General features: G+C 37.1%; 1 protein-coding gene across 1 annotated transcript; it reads right to left on the reverse strand.

Moving 5' to 3' along the window:
- Positions 1-12,053: 12,053 nt before the first annotated feature.
- Olfr1164 (olfactory receptor 1164) lies at positions 12,054-13,165 on the reverse strand. Its single transcript, NM_146641.2, has one exon. The coding sequence runs from the start codon at positions 13,131-13,133 to the stop codon at positions 12,153-12,155; it is 981 nt and encodes a 326-aa protein (NP_666852.2). The 5' UTR covers positions 13,134-13,165; the 3' UTR covers positions 12,054-12,152.
- Positions 13,166-14,495: the final 1,330 nt, after the last annotated feature.

Consider the following 14,495-nt stretch of genomic DNA (forward strand, 5'->3'; position numbering starts at 1 on the left):
CAAAGGATTTCCATCGAAATCTCTGGCCAAGCCTGGTGTGAGGGTTATGGCGAAGGGAAGTGAATATAGGCAAGGAGGGGAAGTTGCTTCCGCGCTTCTGCTGAGTTCCACCTCCATCTCTGCCATGCAGTAATTCCTTGCCACCCTGCATTGAGTTGGGTAGGGCTGGGCCAACAAGAAACCGACTAGCCATTGAGGAGTGGAGCAGGGCCTCAGGTGACTCTTTGGAAGAGTAAATCTTCTCCCAAGTGTTACAGCTCTTTTTTCTTTCTTTCTTTTTTTTTTTTAATTTTATTTTTTATTAGATGTTTTCATTTACATTTCAAATGCTATCTATCCCCTTTTCTAATTTCCTCTCTGAAAGTCCCCTATACCCTCCTCCCTCCCCCTGCTCCCCAACCCACCCACTCCCACTTCCTGGCACAAGCATTCTCCTATACTGGGGCATAGAATCTTTGCAAGACAAAGGGCCTCTCCTCCCATTGATGGCCAACTAGGCCATCCTCCATTACATATGTAGCTAGAGACACAAGATCTGGCAATAGTGGTTAGTTCATATTGTTGTTCGTCCTATAGGGCTGCAGATGCCTTCAGGTCCTTGGGTACTTTCTGTAGCTCTTTCATTATGCTTGTCTTTGCTTCAACTATTCTCTGCGTTTGTTAAAGTGTTTGATTTTTCCACCTTTCACTTATCTAGCCCATGTTTTTATCTGAACTGACAAATCAGTGGCTCTCAGCACTTACCTCCATGACCTCCCTGCTTTGTTTTACCCTGTGGTGACAAAGCAGGTCTTGGCTATCTATTACGAGATTTTTAGGTAGGCTACCTTGAAATTTTCATCTGTGCCCATTGATACTAGATTATCTTAGGTGCTTTCTCTGGCACTGAACCAGGTAAGGCAGCCCAGCTAAAAGAACATATCCTATGTACAGCCAACAGCTTTGGTGATAGGCCCTGTTCCAGTTGTCCAGGACCCATAGGAAGACCAAGCGTCAAATCTGCTTCCTATGTGCTGGGAGGCCTAGCTTCAGTCCAGGTATGATTTTGGTTAGTGTTTCACACTCTGAGAACCCCAAGGTTCCATGATAGTTGACTCTGTTGGTCTTCCTCTAGAGTTCCTAACCCCTTCTGGACCCATAATTTTCCCTCCTATTTTTTCCAAAATATTCTGGAAGCTAGATCTACTTTTTGGTTGTCTATATTTGTCTGAGTAAGCTACTGGGTAGAATCTAACAGAGAACATGTTTCTGTCTGCAGTATAGCAGAGTATCATTAATAGTATTAGGGGTTGGTGCTTGCCCATGGGATGGGTCTCAAGTTGGGCCAGTTATTGGTAGGCTAATCCCCACTCTCGAATCCATCCACCATGCAAACTTTTATTATTATTATTATTATTATTATTATTATTATTATTATTATTATTTACTGACATTTCAAATGTCTTCTGTGTTCCTTGTTTCCCCTCTGAAAACTCCATATCCTACCCCCTCTTCCTGCTTGTATGAGGGTGCTCCCCCACCCATCCATCCATTCTCACCTCATGACCATAGTATTCCCCTATGCTGGGGCAGCAAGCCTTCACAGAACCAAGGGCCTCCCCTCTCACTGATGCCAGGTAAGACCATCCTTTGCTACATATGCAGCTGAAGCCATGAGCCCCTCCATTAGTATTCTTTGGTTTGCATTTTAATCCCTGGGAGCTTTGGGGGAGGTCTAGTTAGTTGATATTGTTGTTCTTCCTATGGGGTGGCAAACCCCTCAGCTCCTTCAGTCCTTCCCCTAATTCCCCCACTGATGTTCCCATGCTCAGTATGATGGTTGGCTGCAAGCATCTCCATCTGTATCTGCTCTGGCAGAGATTGTCAGGAGACATCTATATCAGACTTCTGTCAGCAAGCACTTCTTGGCATCACCAATAGTCATTGGATTTGGTGGCTGCAAATGGGATTGATCCCCAGGTGGGGAAGTCTCTGGATGTCCTTTCCTCTAGTCTCTGCTCCATTCTTTGTCCCTGTATTTCCTTCAGAAAGGAGCAATTCTGGGTTAAAAATTTGAGAACGGTGGGAGGCCCTATCTCTCAACCAGGGCTATGCCTATCCTCTGGATATGATCTTTATAGGTTCTCTTTTCTATTTCTTCAGTATTTTAGCTAATTTCATCCCCTTTGGGTCCTGGGACCTTCTTGCTTTCCTGATGTCTGAGACTTTTTGTTGGCTACCAGCAGTTCCCAATCCCCCACTGCTACATATCTCTGTTCAACTTCCTAACCCTCAATACATTTCCCCCATTTCCTCCTATACTTGATCTTGGACCCCTTTTTCCTCTTCGCTATTCTCTATCTCCATGACTATTTTGTTCTTCCTTCTAAGTAGGACTGAAGCATCTATGCTTTTATCTTCCTTTTTCTTGAACTTCATATGGTCTGTAAGTTGTATCATGGGTATTCCTAGCTTTTTCCCTAACATCCACTTATCAGTGAGTACATACCATGTGTGCTCTTTTGTGACTGTGTTACCTCACTCAGGATGATACTTCCTAGTTCCATCCATTTACCTGCAAATTTCAAGAAGTCACTATTTTTAATGGCTGAGTAGTACTCCATTGTATAAATGTGCCACATTTTTCTGTATCCATTCTTCTGTCGAGGAATATCTGGGTTGTTTCTAGTTTCTGGCTCTCATAAATGCTGTGAACATAGTGGAGCATGTCTCCTTGTTATATGTTGGAGCATCTTTTGGTTATATGCCCTGGAGTGCTATAGCAGGGTCCTCAGAAAGAAATATGTCCAGTTTTCTGAGGAATGGCCAGCCTGATTTCCAGACTTCTTGTCCACCCCTTCATGTTAAAAGTCCTGGAATTCAAGGACCATAACTAAACCTAGTAAAACAGTATACAGCAAACCAGTAGCCAACATCAAACTAAAGGATGATAAACTTAGTGCAATCCCACAAAAATCAGACACTAGACAAGACTGCCCACTCTCTTGCTATCTATTCAATATAGTACTCCAAGTTCTAGCCAGTGAAATTAGACAACAAAAGGCTGTCAAAGAGATACAAATTAGAAAGGAAGAAGTCAAAATATCACTATTTGCAGATAATAGTATACTTAAGTGACTCCAAAAATTTCACCAGAGAAATTCTTCAGCTGATAAAGAACTTCAACAATGTGGATAGATATAAAATTAATTCAAACAAATCAGAAGCCTTCCTCTACTCAAAGGATAAACAGGCTGAGAAAGAAATTAGGGAAACAACACCCTTAACAATAGTCACAAATAATATAAAATACCTTAGTGTGACTCTAAACATGCAAGTGAATGGACTAAAACTTCAAGTCTCTGAAGAAAGAAATTTAGAAGATCTCAGAAGATGAAAAGATCTCCCATGCTCATGAATCAGCAGGAGTAACATAGTAAAAATGGCCATCTTACCAAAAGCCATCTACAGATTCAGTGCAATCCCCATGAAGATTCCAACTCAATTCTTTAGAGATAGAGAAATTTTCAAATTCATTTGGATGAACAAAAAGCCTAGGATAGCAAAACTATTATCAACGATAAAAGAACTTCTGGGGGAGTCACCATCCTTGACCTCAAACTCTACTACAGAGCAATAGTGGGGAAAAAAGCATGGTATTGGTATAGAGACAGACATGTAGAACAATGGAATAGAATTCAAGATGGAGAAATGAACCCACACACGTGTGATCACTTGATCTTTGACAAATAGGCTAAAACTACCCAGGGGAAAAAAGACAGTATATTCAACAAATGGTCCTGTTAAGTGGCTGTTGACAAATAGAAGCATGCAAGTTGACCCATTTTTACCTCCTTGTACAAGACTCAAGTCCAAGTGGATCAAAGGCCTTAACATAAAACCAGATACACTGAATCTGTTAAAGGAGAAATTGGGAAAGAGCCTTGAACATATCTTTACAGGGGAAAAGTCTGAACAGAATACCAATGGCTCAGGCTCTAAGATCAAGTATTGACAAATAGGATCTCATAAAATTGAAAAGCTACTGAAAGGCAAAGGACACTCTCAGTAGGAAAAAATGACATCCTATAGAATGGAGAAAGATTTTTTACCAACTCTTCATCTAATAGATGCCTAAAATACTATACAAAGAACTCAAGAAGTTAGACTCTACAGAACCAAGTAGCACTATTTTAAAATGTGGTACAGTTTTAAACAAAGAAATATTAACTGAGCAATCTCTAATGGCTGAGAAGCACCTAAAGCAATGTTCAACATCCTTAGTCATCAGGGAAATGCAAATGAAAACAACCTTGATATTCTACCTCACACCAGTTAGAATGGCTAAGATCAAAAACTCTGATGACAGCAGATGCTAAAGAATATGTGTAGATAGAGCAACATTACTCTATGAGATTGCATTTCTTTTTTTTTAATTAGGTATTATCCTCATTTACATTTCCAATGCTATCCCAAAAGTCCCCCATACCCACCCCCCCAACCCCCTACCTACCCACTCCCCCTTTTTGGCCCTGGCGTTCCCCTGTACTGGGGCATATAAAGTTTGCAAGTCCAAAGGGCCTCTCTTTCCAGTGATGGCTGATTAGGCCATCTTTTGATACATATGCAGCTAGAGACAAGAGCTCTGGGGTACTGGTTAGTTCATATTGTTGTTCCACATATAGGGTTGCAGTTCCCTTTACCTCCTTGGGTACTTTCTCTAGCTCCTCCATTGGGGGCCCTGTGATCCATCCAATAGCTGACTGTGAGCATCCACTTCTGTGTTTGCTAGGCCCAGCAATAGTCTCACAAGAGACAGCTATATCTGGGTCCTTACACTCTCCTGGGCTTATGTCCAGAAGATGTCCCAACCAGTAAGAAGGACACATGCTCCACTATGTTCATAGCAGCCTTATTTATAATAGCCAGAAGCTGGAAAGAACATTGCATTTCTTATATACAGGATAAAATTGGGATTAAAAGTTTTGTGGGTGGGTTGGTATCTCTATTACTCCACTGGGGTTCCTGCATGGTTATAGAAAGTGCCTCCTTCTGCTTCCATATTCCCAAATGTAGTGAGTTACAGCTAAGTTCATCTCCTTTTATTATTGGGCACCTCTCCCAGGTCTCTGTCTCTTCTTGACAATGCCCTCCATCTCATCACCCCTGTCAGTTGCAGACTTCCATGCATTTTTCATGTCCATCTAGACATCTTTCCTATCCTTCCTCACCTGTGACCCTGAACCCTCCCTTCCTGTCACTGTCCCTACTTCCTCCCATTTCTCTCCCTCTATATGCCTCTTATGATAATTTTATTCCTTCTTGTAACTGATAGTTATCTTTGTACCTAGGTCCTTCCTTTTTGTTTAGCTTCTTTGGGTCTGTGGAATGTAGTATGGTACCTGTCTTTTATGGCTAGTACCCACTTGTTAGTGGTACATACCATGGATATCCTTTTCGAACTGGATTACTCAGTATGATATTCTCAGTTATACACATTTGCCTGCAAAATTCATGTTTTTGTTTTTCATAGCTGAATAGCATTCTATTATGTAGATGTACCACATTTTCTTTATCCATTTGAGGGGAATCTAGGTTGTTTCCGGTTTCTGGTTTTTATGAGTAAAGCTGCTATGAACATTCCTGACCAAGTGTCTTTGTGGAACAATGGAAATATGCCCAGGAGTGGTTCAGTTGGGTCTTGAAGTAAAACTACTCCAAGTTTTATGAGAAACTACTAAATTTATTTCTAAAGTGATCATACAAGATTTCTTTACAACCACCATCAAAGTGTTCCTCTAGCTAGCATGTACTATCTCTTGAATTTTTGTTAGGCATTCTGGTGGGTCTAAGATGGAACCTCCGAGTTGTTTTGACTTGCATTTACCTTATGACTAAGGACTTTGAATATTTCTGTAAGGGCTATTCACTGATTTGAGATTCCACTATAGAAAATTCTGTTTAGCTTTGTACCCGATGTTTTAATAGTGTTATTTGGGTTGGTGTCTAACTTCTTGAGTTCCTTATAAATCTATGATATTAGCCTTTTGTCAAATGTATGGTTGGATAATATCCTTTTCCAATCTGATATGTATGTGTGTGTGTGTGTGTGTGTGTGTGTGTGTGTATTTATAAGAATATAGATAGGGATACACACACATATATGTGTGTGTATGTATTGTGTGACTATGAGTGTGTGTGTATGTGTGTGTATTGGAGAGGAGTATAGAAAATTGTTAGAGTGTTTGATGTCTGAAAATGTCTACACAATTAATTTAAGAGAGTCAGGTGATATTGAGTGTTTGGCAATCATTTTTGCAGAGGAAAAGTAGGAGTGTGAGAAGAGAGATGAGATGAGTGAGGGATAGGTGGTCACTAGGGAACAGGAACTGAAGGTAGAAGATGTGTCCTAATAATGAAGGGATCAGTGTGATGAGTGTAAGAATGTGTAAAAATTGTGGCGGGTTGGTCTGACAAGAGTGGGGATGTGTACTAATAATGGATGAGTCAGTCTTATGAGGGTGGGGAGGGATGAGTGGACTCTAAGCAGTAGCATAGAGTGGAGAAAAGGAATCTGAAAAAGAAAAACCCATGGAATTATGTTGCCTCCATAAATGACTTTTACATTCCTTCATGACTTATTTGAACTTGTCCATAGCCTCTGAACCATTTCTTGTTTCCACTTTGTGAGTTCCTTGTTGACTCCATTCAGTGATGCAGTAAGATCTGGAAGTATATGTCAAATAAACCCTTTCCTCCTTAACTTTTGTTATTTTATCATAGGTATAGCAACTTTAAGAAACTATCTATTATCTATTAATCTATCAATTATATGTTTTACATCTATTACTCTATTATTCTGTCTTAGATGAGCTGACCTAAAATCTTCTAATGCACAATTAATTAAAATGTAATTGAAAATCTCTAATTAAGGATCCCTCTGTTCTCTGAGGATGGTGCTATCCCAGGAGAACCTCCATTCTCCCACAGCCTCCCCTACACTGTCATCAACCCATGAACCATACAGGTAAGCATCCCCTCACTCGCCCTGCTCGCTGAGCTCTCTGGGCTTAGATAAGTTGTCCTTAGCAGTGTGCTAGCCTAGGGAGACCTCATTCTCATGTCACCTCTTCTCCTGCCTTCATCAGACCCGAGGCTCCTGAATCATACAAGCCTGCAGGTCCAGAACAATACAGCCCAAGGATACCCCTCAGAGGGCTGCCATACCAGGACCATCAAGGATCACCCCTCTCCCAGTACCTACTATAACAAGTACATCAAGGGAATAAAACCTTCCAGATTTATAAAAGGCCCTCAAAAAAATAATCACAATCAACAGAAGAAGCCAGGGCAATATGACGCCTTCAAAATATAGCTACCACATACAGCAAGCCCTGGTTCTCCTAACACAATGGAAACACACACACACAAATGACTATAAGTCCAATCTTATAAACATGATAGAGATCATTAAAGAGGAAATGAATAAATACCTTAAGGGGATATAGGACAATACAATTAAAGAGGTGAAGGAAATAAAACTGCAAGACCCAAAAGTGGGAATAGAAGCAATAAAGTAAACACAAACTTAGGAAATCATGGAAATGGAAAGCCTAAGGAAGAGAATAGGAACAACAGAGGTAAACATTACCAACAGATTACAAGAGATGAAAGAGCAAATATCAGGTGTAGAAGATACAATTAAAAAATTGATATATAAGACAATGTTAAATCTATAAAATTTCTGACACAAAACATCCAGAAACTTGAGATACCATAAAAAGACCTAACCTAAGAATAATGGGAATAGAAGAAAGTAGAATACCAGATTCAAGGCCCAGGAAATATTCTCAAAAAAATTATAGAAAATATTTGTAACCTAAAAAAAAGAGATGTCTAAAAACATATGAGAAATTTATAAAGTACCAATTATACTGTGCCACAAATGAAAATCTTCCTGCTATGTAGTAATCAAAACACAAAATATAGAGAAAAAATAAAGAATATTAAATGCAACAAGGGGAAAAGGCAGGTAACAAACAAAGTCAAAGCTTCCAGAATTACACCCAACTTCTCCACAAGGAATCTAAAAGATAGAAGGGCCTACACAGATATCTTATAACCTCTAAAAAAAACTCCACAGGTGCCAACCTAAACTACAATAACCAACAGAACTCTCAATAACCATAGAGGTAGAAAACAAGATATTTTAAGTCATATTCAAATTCAAACAGTATCTATCCACAAATTCAGCCATATAGAAAAAATTAATAGAAGGAAACTTTAATGCAAGTTAAATCTAAGTATTGCTATATATTTCTCTGTATAGCCCTGGCTGTCCTGGAACTCACTTTGTAGACCATGCTTGGCCTCGAACTCAGAAATCCTCCTTCCTCTGCCTCCCAAGTGCTGGGATTAAAGGCATGAGCCACCACTGCCTGGAGAAGATTGAATTTTTAATTAAAAATAAAACAAACTCTGCAAGCTGGTCGTTTGCAAAAATAATTCTCAATATTGGATTTAATTTTTAAAAATTTCATACAGTGTATTTTTATCACATTTGTACCCCTTCCCCACTACTTCCATATCCATATACTTTGGACATCCATATTTCCTGAGTCTCCTTAGCTATTCAAGTGTGTTAATTGCTATAGGGCCATCTACTAGAGCATGAGAAACCTCTCAGGGGTTGCATCCCCAAAGAAAACTTTTCATCCACCAGCCATAAATCAAAAAAAAAAAAAAAAAAAAAAAAAAAAAAAAAAAAAAAGAAAAGAAAAGAAAAGAAAAGAAAAGAAAATGAAAGAAAAAAAAACCTGAAGAATTAAGTAAAATGATCATCTGAGAAGTTCCAAATCCATTGTATACACAAATGACAAAGAATAACCTATTCAGGAAGGTAGACCAGGTCAAAGGATGGCAGCCTGCTCCTAGTCAACATGATTTATGATTATAAGAACCATATTATGTTCCCAAGACTGAAATCCATCCCCTGTTGAGCTTTCAGCTTTCCTAGGGTACATAGCTTGAGAAGCACAGCAATGATGTGGCTCAAAGTATAACATAAACTTGAAATAGCTTCTACATTTCAAATTATTGTAAGTGTTCTTATATTTAGTTACAGTTTTATTCAATACATTTGAAATGTTTTTACACTTGATGTTAGCCAAAATGCTGAGAAGTTATTTGAAATGTTTTTAAATGGTAGGATGAACTTTAACTGAGAATATCTACATGATCTTTTTTAGTGTCTTGATATTAATATTGATAAAATTTATGTTTTAAAATCATAGAATTTTTATTGTTTCTAATTTCCTGTTGTTTTCATTAGCAATGTTGCTTTGGTACATTCTAAAACTCAAACTCCTATACTCACATCTATTGGAACTACTCAAACATATGTGAAAGGATAATATAATAGTAACAATCACAAGAAATTACATATTTAAGAATATCTGTATTTATATTTTTTCAATTTTATGTTTAATACATTTATTTATCTTCTAGAGATTCATAGTTTTAAAAGAGCCTATTTAATCTTTTTCAGATTATATTATCAAATATTTCAAGACACTTTAAAGGTTTTGTTTATCCTATGCATAAATATTATTCTACCATTCAGACTGAAAAAAGTATCATACCCCACAGGAAGAACAATATCAACCAGTGAGAGCTCCCAGAGACTAAACCACCAACCAAGGGTTACACATGGAGGCACCCATGGCTCCAGCCCTATATATAACAGAGGATGGCCTTGTCAAGCATCAATGAGAGAAGAGGCCCATGGTCCTGTGAAGGCTCAATGCCCCAATGTAGGGGAATGCTAGGACAGGGAAGCAGAAGTTGGTGGGTGGGTGGGGGCACACCCTCATAGAAGCAGGAGTAGAGGGGGTGAGATAGAGGGCTTCTGGGGGGATTCGGAAAGGGGATAATATTTAAAATGTAAATAAATAAAATATCCAATAAAAATAATATTTCTGTCATAACCTTAAACTTCTTAAATAAGAGCCATCACTAAGAGCTGTGTTCTCTATCCTCAGCAAATTCATCCGAACTCAAATTTAATTAATTCATAAAATGAAGGCCACTTACTATATTCTTGATAATATGTAGTTAGTGAATTAGTCATAATAACTACAAATCACTACCAACCTAAAATGTATCTAGAGATTTCTAGAGGATCAGACACTCAATGCTTATTCACTAAGAGTTTTGTTTGTTTGAGCACAGTATTATATACCTATGGCCAATTCATCAAATCATATGAAATTTTCTTTAATTTCATTTATAAATCATACAGATATAATTATAATTTATTAATTATAGGGAACGGACACAATAAGAATTAAAGAGATTTACTGTTATTTCTTTCTTAAATATGTCATAAATTTTGAGCTAACTTTGTTTTATACATTAGTTTTTGCACCAATCTTGTACCAATAAATACACTAAGCAAACAAGTGACTTGTAAATAATATCACAATTGTAATTCTGAATAAAAAAAATGGTCAAAGAGTTACTTATAGTTAATTAAACCAAGAACTAAGTTGCATCACTGGTAATTTGTGATTAAAAAAACCTAAGAGTTTATATTTTATAGTGTTTTAATAACCACAGTTATCATTTATTTTTGAGATTATAATATAGTAACCACATCTTCCCTTAATAGTTAGTTGTAACTCAGATTTCATTGTTTTGTTTTGTTTTTTCTTCAGTGATGATGGTCTTCAGTTCCCTATTTCTTATCACTACCGGGTAATTCCTGTCCATTATTTCATGATTTCATATTATGCCCATTGTAAAATCAGTAAACAAAGGCAAAAAGGATATTTCAATATTTCTGCCCTTATTTCCACTATCTACAGGAACCATTTTGCTAGTCTATGAGATTATATTCCAATTCCACTTCACATGTATTTTCAATTGTATTTATTATTAAACTCTTAAATGACAAGGGGAACAAGATTTACATATGACATTTCACTCACACCTCTAGATTATGTAATATAACAATGAGCACACAATTTCAAGTATTCAAGTGGCCATAGGAACAATGGAAATGAAATTTAGCACATGAAATATGTTATCAATAACTTGACCAAGTATGGCACCTGATACTCCAATACTTTTTGTTTACAAAACATGTCTAGATTCCCCTATAGAGTTGGAGCTTAGGCTTTGAATTTCTCTTGAGTTAGGTTAACAGATGAAGTATAATATGAGTTATCTAAAAGTTATGAGTTGAAGATAGTTAGATTGCTCTATTGTGACTCTCCTTTAATCAGAGGAGGAGCCAAATGAGTTTATGAGCATAGGCTTGAAGGTTGAAATTTACTAGTTTAGGAGCCTAGACTTGAAACCTCAGTTACTCAGTAAAATAACAAATTCAAACAGATAACCTGTAGTATATAACTAGTTATTTATAGTGAATAACTAACAATTGTAAAAGATGTTTCCATATATATGTATATATATATGGAACACCTATATCAAATGCATTTATTACATCAATGAAAATATGCTTGTTGTTATATCTCCAATATGAGTAATGGGAGAACCTGAGAAAAATGATTACACCAACATGATTTCCACAAAAGAAATGAAACTAAAATAATCTCAGCCAGGTTTTACATAAGTAACAGTAAAAAATAACCACAGCTGATACTATCACAAGGGACAAAGTGGAATTTACAATATACTTTAAATCCTGTGGTAGTTTACTAACAGAAAAATGTTTAATTTATAAGACTAGAATAAATTCAACTATAATATACTATATATTATGAAAGTGAAATTTAAATATATCATATTTTGCTTGGTCATTTTTTATCAGTGTAATCTATTTGGAATTGAATAAACTGAATTGTTTTTTAGATAGTTCATGTTTCTGCCTGAACATCTAAGTATTGCTATATATTAGGAAAGCCAATTAGTATTTATAAAACATACTTTTGAGAACAGTTACAGTTCCACAGCAGTACATTGAATTCTGAAGACATATTTTCTCTATTTCTTACAGTTAATTACTAAAGCATAATTAAATTTAATTTTTGTAGACACACAGAAATTGTCTGATTTTCCAATGAATATCACTCCATTATTGATAGAAATAGCTAAAAATTTTCAATGAAATATATGAAGTATATTTATGAAAGTCATTAAAAACTTGTTTGTTATATTGAATGAAAAATACATTTCAGGTAGATTAACTTTCTGACAGTCTCCTTGACATCTTTATTTCTAAGGCTGTAGATGAGGGGATTCAGCATAGGGATGACCATGCTGTGGAACACAGTGGCTACTTTCACAAGAAACAGTGAACTTTTGGATTTGAGCACACAGTATAGTAGAAGAACGATCCCATGACAGACACCAATAGCTTTCAGGTGGGAGGCACAGGTGGAAAATGCTTTTCGGAAGGCCCCCTTTGTGGGAATTTTGATGACAGTGACAACTATAAAAACATAGGAAGTGATGATGATCAAGAGGCAACAAGCCTCATTAAACATGGAAATGACCAGGCATGCCATTTGACTGAAGGAGGTGTCTGAGCAGGACACAGAAAGCAGAGCTGAATACTCACAGCAAAAGTGATCGATGACATTAGGTCCACAGTAAGAGAGCTGCAAAAGAATATATGTGAGAGTTGAGGAAAATATCCCAGCCCATATGTAAGTAATTACAACCAGGAGGGAGCAGAGTTCATGAGACATAGCAACAGTGTAGAGCAGAGGGTTACAGACAGCCACAAACCTGTCATAGGCCATCACTGCTAACATGAACATCTCTATAATCACAAATGTACACCCAAGAAAATATTGAGCCATGCATCCTTCAAAGGAGATTGATTTGTCTTCTACAATCAAGAGGTCTAACAGCTTTGGTGCAATTACAGATGTATAGCAAAAATCAACAAAGGATAAGTGGCTGAGAAAAAAGTACATAGGAGTGTGGAGTTTGGGATTCATCCTGATGATAAAAATCATACCAAGATTTTCCAACACAGTAACCATGTACATGATCAAGAATACCAGGAACAGGGGCAATTGGAGGTTTGGAAATTCTGAAAAGGCCAACAAAATAAAAGAAGCCACCATGCTTCGATTTCCCTCATTCCACACTTGGCTTCTGTTAGAAGATACCACAGAATTCATCCTGAGCAGCAGTCTGCAACACAGGAATGCGATGATGGCATGCAGGCAGGCCTCCAAGAGACGTCACGGGGAAGTCATGTATCAGATGGGTATTGATTTCTCTTTGACAAACTTATGCTTTATCTCAATCAAGATCCACTTTTTATTTGAACATGGCTTGTGTTTTTTCACTGAGTCACTCATGCCTCTCATCTGGAAATAAAAAATATGATCATTATAAATAAAATGAGTTACCTATAAGTTGCAAGATTTCCTGGAAGGTGCAATCATGGCACATATATCCTAGAGGTAAAAAATGGCCATGAAATTGGACAGAAGATTCATGCAATAATAGGGAATTCACATTTAGTATTATAAATTTATCTTCCTATCTGTGGATGGTGGGACCATGGATCCTAGAAGAGAATCTAATAATACCAATTCACTGAGCCAGTAAATTTCAAATTCCATTCTAAATACTTATCCCTATTCCCGTATAAAAGAATAGTTCTCACCCTCAGAAAAGACACTTCTTTTTGCAGCAGATGGAGATCATTACAGAAAATACAAACTGGTGAAAATGCAGAAGTAAATCACTGTGGGATGTCTAGTCTTTAATAAACCCTCAATGGAGCTCCCATACCTGAGTTTAAGACAGTGGTTCTCAATCTCCCTAATGCTGTTACCTTTTAATACACTCCCTCATTCTGTGGTGACCCTAACCATAAAAGCATTTCATTGTTACTTCATAACTGTAATTTTGCTGTGGTTATGAATCACAATGTAAATATCTGATATGCAAAATATTGATATATGACCCGCAAAGGGGTCACAACCCACAGGTTGAGAACCACTGGTAAAGAAACATAACAGAAGGAGATGGGGGAAATTTTTTAAGAGCCAGAGGAGCCCAACTATATGTCTGCTATTAGGAAGAATCTTTTATGTGTGAAGAAGGAGCTGCAACCATGCTATCTCAACTAGGTCTAAAATATGACAACATAATTTGACATGCCAACTTGGATGGGATAATTCTCAGAAGACATTACTCCTAGAAGAAGAGTCACTAACAATTAATGGTTGCTGATAGAGAAAGCATCAGTCTCCCTCAGGGACCTACCCCCTGATAGGTTAGCCAGTCCCAAGAGGCTAGTCCTAAATAAGTTTGAGCAATGACAAATAATCTCAGCAGGTTACATTCATAAACTTATATACATTTATATCTAATAATTATAACTAATGAATAAGAGACCACAGATTGTCAAGAGTGGGAAGTGCAGAGGAGGAATTGGAGCAAGGGAAGGGACAGAGAGAATGATAGAACTACATAATTTATATATGAAATTATAAATAAATACAATTTAAAAATTACATGTACATTAC

The sequence above is a fragment of the Mus musculus genome, chromosome 2 (assembly GCF_000001635.26).
Source record: "Mus musculus strain C57BL/6J chromosome 2, GRCm38.p6 C57BL/6J".
NCBI lineage: Eukaryota > Metazoa > Chordata > Mammalia > Rodentia > Muridae > Mus > Mus musculus.

Bases quoted from the DNA above. Each gene is read 5' to 3' on its own strand.
- Olfr1164 (NM_146641.2), bottom strand. From the start codon at position 13,133: ATGAATTCTGTGGTATCTTCTAACAGAAGCCAAGTGTGGAATGAGGGA.